The sequence below is a fragment of the Brienomyrus brachyistius genome, chromosome 9 (assembly GCF_023856365.1).
Source record: "Brienomyrus brachyistius isolate T26 chromosome 9, BBRACH_0.4, whole genome shotgun sequence".
NCBI classification, from domain to species: Eukaryota; Metazoa; Chordata; class Actinopteri; order Osteoglossiformes; family Mormyridae; genus Brienomyrus; species Brienomyrus brachyistius.
This window is the reverse complement of record NC_064541.1, coordinates 7585141-7598327: the sequence shown is the minus strand read 5'-3', so window position 1 is coordinate 7598327 and position 13187 is coordinate 7585141. Positions and strand designations below refer to the sequence as shown.

At 43.2% G+C, this 13187-nt stretch overlaps 1 protein-coding gene across 1 annotated transcript in view; it reads left to right on the top strand.

The window, feature by feature from the left end:
• cobl (cordon-bleu WH2 repeat protein) overlaps nucleotides 1-13187 on the top strand; it is a 67793-nt gene that overhangs the window by 48342 nt on the left and 6264 nt on the right. The window contains 8 exon segments of the mRNA XM_049026025.1: nucleotides 1182-1491; nucleotides 2135-2290; nucleotides 7545-7825; nucleotides 7827-7840; nucleotides 9099-9220; nucleotides 9546-11260; nucleotides 11673-11792; nucleotides 12648-12872. Of these exon segments, the coding sequence (XP_048881982.1) occupies nucleotides 1182-1491; nucleotides 2135-2290; nucleotides 7545-7825; nucleotides 7827-7840; nucleotides 9099-9220; nucleotides 9546-11260; nucleotides 11673-11792; nucleotides 12648-12872 (2943 nt within the window).

The window sequence follows — 13187 nt, the reverse complement described above, 5'->3', positions numbered from 1 at the left end:
GGGTTTCTAATTTCCTAATAGCAGGTGCGCAGAAGCATGCCGAGGTGTGCTGCTGCAGGGTGCTCGTCTGCAGCAGATATGTTTTCATGATTATCATTACTTGTGACAGGTAACTGTTAATCTGAGTTTTAAGGTGTCAGATGCCATACATATTTCAGCTCTGGTATCTATGCAGCTTTGTTTATACAGCTGGCAATATCACAAGCACATAAACATGGTTTCTCTTTTGATTTTGTGTTTTATGATTTTTTTAAGTTCTAGAAGAGGGCACGTTTAAGAAACTGACGGTTATGCTCAGAAAACGCAGGTAATGGTTTCTGTACCTTTACAAAAATGTATGGATACTGTATCGCAGTATTGGTTCTGCTGGACAGACAGACCTGAGCTTCCTGAGGTGTTTAACTTAAACCTGGCTCACACATACACGCACGCACACACACGCACTGACACACACGCACATGCACGCGTGCAGTAACTCTCAGCAAACACTCCCTCTGAGCCGTTCCTGCTGCATGCCTGAATATTTCTGGACCTGCTCAGGCAAGTCGGGCCTAGACGTTTGAGATGAAGAAGAGAAGGTCAATAAGCTGGTCATTATGGAGCGATGGCAGGAATGCAGCTCCCAGCCTGAGCAGCTCTGGGATGCATACAGGCTGGCAGAGAGGGGGTCTGGCACAAAGAGGTTGGCAGGGGAAAGCTGGCAGAGGGAGCCTGGCACAGCGGGTCGGCCCGAGGGGGTCTGGCACAGAGGGCCGGGCAGAGGGAACCTGGCGCAGAGGGAGCCTGGCACAGAGGGCCTGGTAGGGGTAGCCTGGCCCAAGGGCTGGGCAGAGGGAGCCTGGCACAGAGGGCCTGGTAGGGGTAGCCTGGCCCAAGGGCTGGGCAGAGGGAGCCTGGCACAGAGGGCCTGGTAGGGGTAGCCTGGCCCAAGGGCTGGGCAGAGGGAGCCTGGCACAGAGGGCCTGGTAGGGGTAGCCTGGCACAGAGGTCCGGGCAGAGGAAGCCTGGCACTTTTAAGAAGTAACATTTCATTGAACAGAAAGAGGATCGGAAGGTCACTGGTTTAAATCTCAGGGGATTTCACTGGTGGGCACTTGAGCAAGACCTTTAACCCCCAGTTCTCTCCCTCTCTATTTCTCTCTCTCTCTCTCTCTCTCTCTCTCTCTCTCTCTCTTTCACAGGTGCGCTCCAGCTCCCCGAACAGCAGCCAACAGAAAAAGAGGAAGGCCCCGGCGCCCCCCCTGACCCCGGGCCCCCAGGCTGAGGACTCCACCAGCCACAGCATCGTGTGCAGCAGCAGTGGGGGCGATGGCAGCACTGGAAGCAGCACCAGCACTGGCAGCATCGGTAGCAGCCTGGGGGCAGTGGATTCGGCCCCCTGTGGGCAGGAGGAGGAGCCTGACGTGGTGCTCGATGCCACACCTGAGGCAACAGAGTCACCCCTTAACGAGAGGATGGAGGAGCCAGAGAACATCCGGCACAGCGCCACAAGTAAGCAATTGTGTGACCTGCAGCCAATGAGATGCCCTGTGTTTTGTGTCACAGAATCTCTACAGCCAATGAGATGCCCTGCTTTTGTTTTTCTTAGCATTTTTTTCCATCCATTATAAATTAGGTGTTTTAGGGGGGGGGGGGGTCCCGTTTGTCCTAAGCAGGCCTGCTTTCATAAAGGGGCGCCGTACCCTATAGTCCTGATGAAGATGCTGTTATTTCCAAATAAGCTTCACATGAGCTGAACAAAAAGCTGATTTTTAATGTCTGAGAGACACGCCTCAGATGGACGTTAGCTGGGACCCCAGCCAATGTTTTAATACTGAATACCGCCGTGTTCTCTGCCTATTTGTTGCACTTTATGCTGTACACACAATATACACTCTATTGCTGGTTTTTCTGGCAAATAGTATCGGTTAGATTAACTTGTACCATGTTTAGGTTTAATGACATGTCATCTTAATGTGTGTTTAACACTTAATGTGTCGCTTATTCCAGCGTGAATCTCCTAGTGTAACAGAAGAGTCGTCACCTTCCATTTTCAACGGACCCCCTCTATCTTAGCCTCCATATCTCTGTTAATCGAGAAACTGAACCCCCCAGTCTCTAACCTTCAGCCCCCCACCCCCCGACACCACCCCAGGTGCTGAGCGGCAGGTGCCTCTGAAACCCCGACGAATCCCCACGAGGGAGCCGCCCACCCTAACAATCCCCCCTCCCCCACCTGACACACCCCCTCCCGCACAGCAGGACTCCCATGATGCTCCGCTGGAGCACCACGCTGAGGCGGCCCCCCAGCGTAGGTCCCGTAGAGCCGAACAGAGACTCCTGCAGCTGTTTCCTCTGCTAACCTGCCTCTTTTCTCTCCTCCTTCCCTTTTCTGACTTTTCTACAGTGATTTCAACCCACCATCCTATAAAATGTCCTGTAGAAGGTTCCGGGTTCTTCTCGCTCTGCGTTTCTGTCTCCTTCTTATTCCTTTTCTGTCATCACGTAACTAATCTTGACTCATGGTTTCAGCCGAATTTTAGTGATAATGTCTATAAATATAAAATACAAAATGTCCCAGTGTAGTGAAAGTCTGTCAGTGTTAAAAATGTAAATATTAACTATGGGAAAGTATCAAAATAAATGCAGCCATTGCATGAGAGTAAACTGAAGGGATTTCAGTGGATCAGACAGCATGGGGGGGGGGGGGGTTGTCAGCAGCCAGCTGCTGGACTGTGGTGTCTGCATGCTGGTTACATGTGACATGCAAATGAACAAATCTGCATTCAGCAGGCTGCTCATGTCAAAAGTATGAGCATGTAGTTTGATAAGGTAAAGGTTCACTTGAACAAAGCAGATTTCAAAATATGGGCAGCGTTTGCAGAAAACATGTTCTTTGTGGTGGCAAGTAGACCGACACAACGTTTGGAAGGTTTGGGCATATTCAGTGTGTTATGGGTATAGATAATGTGTTAGAGGTATATGCAGCTCATTACAGGTGTGTACATCACGTTATGGGCATATTCAGTGTGTTATGGGTATAGATAGTGTGTTACAGGTATATGCAGCTCATTATGGGTGTGTACAGCACGTTATGGGCATATTCAGTTTGTTATGGGTATAGATAATGTATTACAGTTATATGCAATTTGTTACGGGTGTATATGGTGTATTATGCAGGTATACAGTGCATTACAGGTGTATACAGTACATTATGGGCCTATACAGTGCATTAGAGTTGCATGCAATGCATTACGGGCATACAGAGTGCGTTGAGGATATACATAGTGTGTTACAGGTATGTACCGTGCATTAGGGCGTATAAAGTTCCTTATGGGTATATACAGTACATTAAGGACGCATGCAGTGCATTACAGGTGTATACGGTATGTTACAGGCATATATAGCGCATTACAGGTATGTATAGTGTGCTACAGGTATATAGAGTGAGTTTGGGTATATACAATGCATTTGGGGTCTATACAATTCATTATGGGTGTGTGCAGTTTTTTATAGGACTATGTAGTGTGATATGGGTATATACGGTGCTCTTCAAGTATATACAGTGCGATATGGGCGTACTCAGTGCATTTTGGGTCTATACAACGCATTACAGACAGGTCTGTACAGTGTGTTATGGGTCTGTACAGTGCATTTCAGGTGTATGCAGTGCATTACAGGTATATACCGTCTATTACAGATATATACAATGCATATACTCACTGTGTCTGATGGTCTCATGGTCAGATATTCATCCTTCATCTTGTCCTCACCAAGCGGAGTGGGTACATTTATGATCTCCTGCGAAGCCTACTGACCTTTCCCACAGTGAAGGGTCCCGGCAGTTTCTAAGTGCCACATACTAAATTTGGCTTGACGTGAGTGTTGCCCGAGATTTTGGCTCGCCTCATCTTGAACGCTCTTTTCCATTTCTGAACTGAATTCGTTTCCTGTCTTCCTCACCTTGACAGCTTACTGTTGTCCGCCCATGTCTCTCCGTGGCATCCGTCACTGAGCGCCGACAGCCCCAGCCTGCCCTGCTCTCCTCCTGCCTTTCCATCACCCTCTGCTCCACCTACCTGCTAGACCTCTGCTCTTCTCCGCAGCAGCTGAACCGCGGTTCCTTCCTCCTAAACCACTCTCTGATGCCTGCTTCACTTTATACTCCCACATCTATTAACTGAGAACTGAATTCTGTATTCCTTGTCCTTTTAAGCAGTTGAAGAGCTTTGTACACGATTTGCGTTTTGTGTTCTGCTCTGTCTGTGGTTATTTTCAGCCACCAAGGCAGATCTTAGTTTGCCAGTACATGGGCGGTACCTAAAGTGAGGAGATATGTGATTTGATGATTAATCTGTAAATGGAGACACACAGAGACGAATTGATGGGAGTGTTCAGAAATTATGATATCATGGCTGCCACCTGATCTCTAGGAATCGGTGCTGCGGTAGAAAGCTCTGCGTAGGTTTGTGACCCCAGTCAAGGGGCAATCGGGAAGTGCTCTGCACTGTCGCATGTCTGCTTATTAAAAAAATTGCTACATATTTACATGGATACTTGTGCCAATGCAGGTTTTGATAAAGTGTAATGAGTTTCACTGTAGTGCGCCATTGTTAACTCACAGTATGAAAGCCATAAAGAGATGCATTTTTATACATTTTGAGCCACTGTCGTTTGGTCTTTTTATCCTTATTTTAATTTGTAAATCAAATAAGCTTTATACTATGGTTGACCTGTCTGATGACATCATCTCTGTTCTTGTGTCCCTGCTATTCTCAGCACAAAGCCATCTATCGGTTTGCTCATAAATCCTTCTGTGTGGTTATTGAAAGCAGAGCGTATGTCTGCCTGACACCTTCTCGACGTCGCTCGTTCTGTGCTCTGGTGCTCCGTTAACCTGGAGGCTGAACACTGAAAGCCATTTGGAATTCCCTGTTGAAAATGTAAATGGCCACAATGAACTTTGGTTTGCATATCAGTGGAATGTTTGGATATTTTAATTCTTTAAAAAAAATGTTATATAGGGAAAATGGTAAAATAATAAATACCACACCCTAAAAGAATAGAACCGTAACTTGCCAGATATCTGTGACATTTCACCGTTATTTTACATTGCATGGCTACTACTGGAGAGTCCAAATTGGTTCCAAAATGGCACTGGCGTGACTGGAAACCAGGCAGTAGGTGTATCTCTCCATTGTGGGTGAATGAACAGCTTTCCTGAAGTTTCACTGGCTCTGAACCTGTATAGGGTTTCCCACAGTATAGCAAACAGCTCTGGAAGCTGCTGCACTTGGACTGGATCCAGCTTGAAGGAGCAGCATCATTGAGGTGCAGAATGGCCATTCAGACTCTGATATGGGTTGAATGCAAACGCTGTGATTGAACATTCCAGACTCATTTATCCAAAATCACCCTAAATTCTCCCATTAATGTCATTATATAAATGCCAGATATTATGGACTAAACACAGAGCAAAGGTGCTTCTCATTCAAAGAATTATGTTAAAGCACACTTTCATAAAAGTGCAGATACAAAAAAGAAATTACATTCTTATATCGTATTATTTACACCTAACATTTACCGGTCCCAGCTTGTTCCAAACTTGCATGCTCATGAACAGATGAACTGATCTTTATATCCAAAAATGTAACAGCGGGTCATTAAATTCCCTTCCTTGTTCATTGACTGACATTGTTGTAACTGTGAGAAGTCTTCACATCTCAGCCGCCTTTGTAGACATTCAAGAATATTGTGGTCTATGAAGGGCGACAGCATTATCGCCATTTATAGCTGCAGGTCTGATACAGGGTGCGTTTTCAATGAATCATATGTAATGAATTGAGATGCTTATCACAAAATTTTTATTGCTGTTTAATTTAGAATGGTTTTGGTAAAATAATACTCAGCTGTGACTTATCGTGAGAAATATCACTTCATCTCAAGTGCCAGGGTTAAAGATATGAAGTTGGATTGCCAAGAATGAAAAAAGCGACTATCATAAATAGAATCTGAACGTAGAAATTTGTGCATTTTTTGTTGAAATTAAGGCTTGTTTTATTCTGAATATAGCAGTGTCTGTCATTAAACATAGAACTTTTTTATGGAGATTTTTGTTCCATTTAGACTTTTGTTAATGTGGTTATTGAAAATGTTTTAATATCTGTCCTTTGTCACTCGTTAGACATATGACTCAACTCAGATTTTGCAATATTTTCTTTCCACGTCTAAGATACGGGATAATTGGGTTGAATATAGCACTTGCAGAGGTTGACTGGCAGGCGGGCCAGCGGGGGCAACTACCCCAGGACCTTGGCCTCCCTCCGACTGCAAATCGGTCCCCCTAGTGACATTGAGAGCCCCCCTACAACTGCAAAACTTACATACATGCAAAACATTCATAAGTATTAATGCACTGACATCATGCATACATACTTGTGGCATGCTTTTATATCTCTCATTTTTATGTATACAATCTAATTATGGTGGGAGCACAAAAAATGGTACAATACTTAAAACAATTTTCAAATGTAATAGTTTCTAATGTTTTGTAGTCAAACTCTGTTGCCGAGGTTTTTATTTAATGAAAAAAGCATATGGAATGTGCTAACTACTACAGTGCATGTTGGGTATGATATTTGGAGGCTACTTAAATTTCATCATCTGCAACTGGTGTAGGCAGAAACTAGGTGTGAATTTGGAAGGGGGGGTGGCATGGTCCATTTTTGCCCCAGAACCCAGTGTACAGTTGCTCTACTACTAAGCACCTGTATAGAGAACTGAATAAATCTCAAGGTGTCCACGTGTAAAAATAAATGACCTATATAGTATATAATCATATTATTATACTGTGTCCCATAAAAATAATTTTGAAATTACCTATTATTTTTAATTTAAAATATATTAAAAATAAAACCATTTCTTTCAGAGCATTCTTGTTTTAAAAATAGACATTACATTACACTTAGTACCAAGTTTCGTGTAAAATCTTGCTACTTAAATTCTTTTTACGCTTCTACAATGTGCCCACATCCATCACTCTTAAACATAGATGTAACTAATGTCGATATAAATGTAACTGGTATCTAGTATATGTAATTCTGGTATATAGTAACCTTAGTATAGTATATATACTCTGGTATACTCTGGTATAGTAGCCCTTAGTCACTGTAATCTGAGGAGGATAAGAAGGATATCAGAACATTTTCCTGCGCCAGAACCTCAGAAAATTGCTTGCCTGGGATTAATCTTTAAGATTAATCGATAAAATCACAGCTCTACTTACGATGAGTTAAAATCTACTCAATAATATTACGTTTAATTTTAACTGAGCTTTCAGATACAACAATTAGTCCTAAACGTATACTCCGTTGAGAAATAAATGATTTTATTTTTTCACGCCTGTCTGTCTTGCGCTTTCACTCCGCTTGCCCTCGCTCTACCTTCTCCCCCCTCCGCCGTCTGTGTGAAGCTTCCTGCTTTTCGCCTCGGTGTGACCTGCTGTGTTACATTCTCTGTCAGATGTGTTCGCCAGTAACCCTCCTTCCCTCCCTCGCTCCGTCCAGCTTGGCTCCGCACATTGCAGGATGAAGAGCCTGGTCTGGCTCCTGAACTGGAACCGGAGACTGTGTCTGTGGCGAGCAGCAGCGATGGCAGCAGCAGCCTCCCTGACCAGGGCTACGCCCCCTCCGAGGGCATGCCTGAAGAGGCCTATGTGAGCTCGCCCTCTGAAGTCGCCCGCCCAACTTCTCCCAGCAGCGGTGTGTCGCCAGACAACCAGCCAGGTCACACTCGAATTCCACCCAGGGACAGCTCCAGTGACAGCGATGAAGGCTGTGCCACATGGGGGGTCCCGACACAGGTACGGCCTACTTGACATGAAACAGGTTGGGCTGCAGTATTTCAAGTGCCTGGGAGTCCAGCAGCAAGACTCTGTGACCTGAGTGTTGTGTGAAGACTGATCCTTCAGCTATGTTCCGTGATGTCACTTCCTGTCCATGTTGGACAGCACCTCACATGTGGAAATCCCACTTGGTGCAGTGCGGGCCACAGCACATGGGATGAAACGTCACACTGGGTAAACCCTGTGTAATCAAGGTGAAAATCACGGACGCTGCCGAAGTTATCAGTGGCAGATGAGAGTCATTTTTACAACTAGATGTCATAATCTGGCCATTTATTATTAGTGAATTCCATTTGTAAATATAGAGGTTTGGGTTAAACATATATGCAAAAAGTAATACACTTCGAAATATGTATAAAAATAAGCCAGCTTAAATCTTAATGAATTAATCTTGGCTGGCAATGAGTACATGCATTATATTTAATATTATATATATATATGTGTGTGTGTGTGTGTGTGTGTGTGTGTGTGTGTGTGTGTGTGTGAACATATCGTTGCTATAGAATTACTGAAAGACTAATTGATGAGAAAATGTTAGATTGTTGTACAGGGATTAAAGCATATTGTTCAGAAGTAAATTAAATGCCTTTAATTAGAAGCGAATGAAATATCTATAAATATTTTTATTTGGGTTGCGCATCAAGTATGGTATAATTTATCAGCATGAAGTATATCAAAGATAAGTCAGTAAACTTTCTGCTTCCGCTGAGCATTAAAGGAGTTGGTTTTTAATGGTGTTAATTAGGCAGTTTCAAACAGGAATTACCAAACTCCTGCATTTAAATAATATAATAATTACTGGGCAGACAAGCTGCAAAGAGAATATGTAAGCCACACACTCACAATCACTAATTAAGATGCTAACTTTAAGCATTACACGTTGGCCTGTATGTCTTTCACATTAACAAACGAAAATCACCTTTGATATCCACCTAATAGATTATTTGAGGAAGCAGGTTTTGGTAAAACAATACTCAGCTGTCACTGATCATGAGAAATATCATCTCGAATGCAGTCTTTGTATGGAGAGACGTGCCCGGGTTAAAAATATGAAGTTGGATTGCCAAGAATGAAAAATATCATTTACTATCAGAATCTGGAACGTGGAAATCGGTGCATTTATTGTTTAAATTGAGGCTTGTTTTATTCTGAATAAAGCAGTATCTGTCATCAGACGCAGAACTTTAATTTTTTCCATTTCATTTTTCCATTTCAGGCACAGTAATGAAATTCACCCGGGGGAGCAATCAAGCAGGAACAAAGACACCTATGAGGACGATTTGGAGATCACCGCCCAGCTTCATGAGACTCTGGCTGAGTTGGATGCTGGCCTAGCAGGTGGGCTTTTCCTGCATCTGAAAATACTGAAGGCTATTGCTAATAAGCCTACCAGGTGCACTTTTTGTGCATCTGAAAACGCTAAAGGCTATTACTAATAAACAGAGATGGATTTGAAGAATCCTGCATAACAAAAACAAACTCAGAATCTGACCTTTAGCCCAAATTTTAAAAGTAGAAACTGGTTTACCTTTACTCATTTTAGTCTACATTTCTTCGCTCAATGTTGTTAAATTATCAGTATTTCGTTCATGTAAGTATTGAACTGCTATTCACATTTGACTAATTCATTATTTATTCTTTTAATTACCCTATCAAAAAGCAGATGTTGATCACATAGATGAAGCCTCAATATGTGAGTCCTCTACATCAGATAAGTCTTTAGATGGGGTCCCTGTGTCCTTTTTGGACTTGGAAGTGCCAGTAACGACTATCAATGAAGTTGTGGACAACCTAGAACCTAGTACAGCAAATTACGAGGTGTCATCATTGTCTCGTATGCAAAATGTCATCATTGGAAATCACATTCCTATCTATAAGCCACATGGCGGTGTAAGAGTCAAAGATGACAGTGCCTTCACCAAGTGCGGAGACAGTCCGGGATTTCCTCATGCAGCACTAGGTGATAGGATGCCTGAGGAAAGACTCAACAACAGCAGCAGAAGAGAGGAGGAAGTCAAAGATAAAACGACAGCGATCCCAGTGACAGAAATCCAAGATGGCGCCTGGAAAGAAGACAGTCACATAGAAACTGCTGTATTTGCATCCTCCGCTCAGGACATGACCGGCAAGTCGTCAAGAGATCAAAGGTGCCTGGCAGCTACTAAGGGCCAAACCAGTCAACCTCCTAAGGAAACTGAGGCAACCGTCCCCATGAAACGACAAATGGCACAAAACACCATCACCCCGAATCCCAGTTCCCGTTATGGCTTAAAGACGTTCACCGTCGTTCCCCCGAAGCCGACAATGACACAGAATTCAGCTGGCTCTTTGGTTATCGGTGCCATTAAAATCGATGCTTTAGGAAATATGGTTTTGCAAGACAATAAACACAGAAGATCTCTGAGACCTGAAGGTGGCACAGAGGTGGGGAAAGCCAAGGCCTTTTCGACGTCAACGAAGCAGCAAGATACAGTACCTTGCAATAGGGATGTTAGCAACAAAACAAAAGATCTACAGATCTCCAAGCCAGCGCCTGCAGAAACATTGAAGACCACTGTTGATGGAACACAGAGCAAGAGTTTGTTTACAGATCCCAAAGAGCCGTTTGTAAAACCCATGCATGAGTCTGACCAAAAGAGAGACCTGTCCTTTTTAAAACCGTCGAGAAGAACGTCCAGCCAGTATGTGGCTTCCGCCATATCCAAGTACACTAGAGGGCCTTCGACTGGAACTAAGAGAAGTCTGGAGTTGAATGCAGCAGCTGACTTATCAGTCTCCAAGCAAGAGTTCTCTGGCACCAAAAACTTTTCAAATAGCAGTAGATTTGAAGAAATGCATTCAAATAACTCAACACACATTGCAGACTCTGAATGTGTGTTAGATGTGAAAGGAATCAGCGGCTCAGTTCCGGTGACCAATCCTAAGTGTTCCGCGAGTTTCCAAGAACACACCAATTATAAAGTGGAAAATACAAGAGCGAATCAAGATGAGAACAACTCGTTGCCTGAAGAAGGAGGCAAAAATACGGCAAAAGCTAATTCCAGGAATGAGTCCTGCACCACTGTACCCAGGCACCAGTCTATTACATCTACACAACAGCGAAAGTCTCCCGCTAAACCAGAACTTGCCATTTCACAGTCCGTCTACAGCTCTGTCCCTGCACAGGATGCCATGGATGCCGACAGTCTGGTATTGGACAGGAAGTCTGACTCTCCGCCGTCTACTGGCGCCTCTACAGAAGGCTGTCAGCCAGGTGTGTTCGGTCCTGTCACAAAGTTCAAACCTGTCATAATGAAGGCCATTCAGAAGGAAACTTCACTGCACAGCACTCTCATGGAGGCTATCCAGTCCGGCGATGGGAAGGACCGTCTCAGAAAGGTAGACTGCCAAACTTAGGGAGGTTTCAATTCCAAATAAATACCATTCATTCACTTACATTTTTGAGTGTTAAAAATAAACAGTGTTGATGTGTGATGAATACATTCATACAATACTTTGCCACATCTGCTTTTTTTCAGCAATAGTATCATTCAGGTAATAGACTACTGAAAAACAGATAGAATAAAACACATTTAAAACAAATGGCAGTACTTTTAGTATTTAAGTATTGCACTTGAAGACCGTAATATAATCTTAGCCTAACTTTTCCATAACAGATGCAATGGATCCTCAGTGATATGTTTAGTTATTTTTCTTCAAGCTTGTGGTTTTATGCTTAAGTGTAGATTTTTGTAAATGTGCTGAAATGATTAGCTCTCCAGCAACATTCCACTGATTCCTTTGGCCTTAGGTGTCTGGTGCAGCACAGGAAAGCTCTTCCACGTCCCTGTCGTTTGTCACAACTGAAAATGAACATTGTGCACTTTTAGCAGCTATAAGAGCTCAGAATAACTCCACAAGACTTAGAAAGGTAAGTTTCGGAACCATTACTCTCTTTATATTTACTTGGCCCAGTAATGCATTGATGCTTCAGAAATCATGTTACGTAAATGTGTGTAGAGGTTTAAAGCAATAGAGGTGTGTGGAAATCTTTTATTACTATTTTAAGATGAACTATTAAGTTATGTAAGTATTGTGTGTGTGTGTGTGTGTGTGTGTGTATATATATATATATATATATATATATATATATATATATATATATATATATATATTTGCAGAGCCAAAAAATACAGGATTTTTTCCTTCCTTCCAATGTTTCTGGAAGGTAGAATGTTTTTCCCTGTTCCAGTGAGTTAAGTACCAGCAGTGTTGATTTTATGGGTTTGGTTCCATATCCAGCTCTCCACAAGGAACTCGGGCAGTTTGGAGTACTTTGCAAATATGGATTATGTTCTCTGGATTAAGTGGGAGCCAAATTCTGCAAGTCGACTTTCAGCACCGACACGTTACTGAAGTATCTCTCTTCAGGAGAAATAAATATTGTAACCTTCAGAGCGACGTGCTGAGCTGCAGCCTGAGTCTTGTTGCCAGTGGCTGTGTGTAGGTTCAGGGGTGGATGATTTACTCTGTGGCCGGCTTTTAAAACTTTCAATGGATAAACCATGTCCAACAGACACTGGTTATTGCTAATACTGTTTATTCTGCAAGTGGTCTGCAGGTAATGAGGGTAATCTCCTTGTCCAAGACCACGAGACAAAGTAAAGATTTAGCAGATCAGTACATCTTTAATTTCTGTGTCATTTCATCCACTTAAATGTGTTACCAATAAATCGAAGAAAGTCAGGTTTCCTTCTGAATCCAGAAATGTTGTTTGACTTTGCAGACCAAATCTGAAGCAGCATCTGAGCTGGAGGGGTACAGGAAGGCTGAATTGGGGGGCACTGCGCTGCCCGAACCCCTGCCTCCGCCCCCTGCCTTTGCACCCCCTCCTCCACCTGTGCCTTACGTGCCGTCCATGGTGAGCTCAGCACGGAACCCTCCGGAAGGCGCCAGGGAGGCTCTCCTGGAGGCCATCCGTTCAGGATTTGGAGCTCAGAAACTAAAGAAGGTGATGTTGTTAGTCTGCTCTTTATTATTAATGTTTTTTTTTTTTTCTTTTTATACAAGCGGATGTCGGAAATGAATGTAAGGATAGTTCACTTGTCACATTTTAGCATTGTAACATTTATTAGCTCTGTATTTTTCAGTATATAATGTGGACATTCAGAAACAGTATTACTGAATGGGTTAAGTTGAAAAGTTTAGCCGTGACTTTAATGGGGGGAACTTGGAATTTAATGGCATATAACCCCCATGCTAGTCTGTCTATTTCTATCACCTGTTACAAAGCTGACATCCAAACTGCTGCCTAAGCAGACTCCAC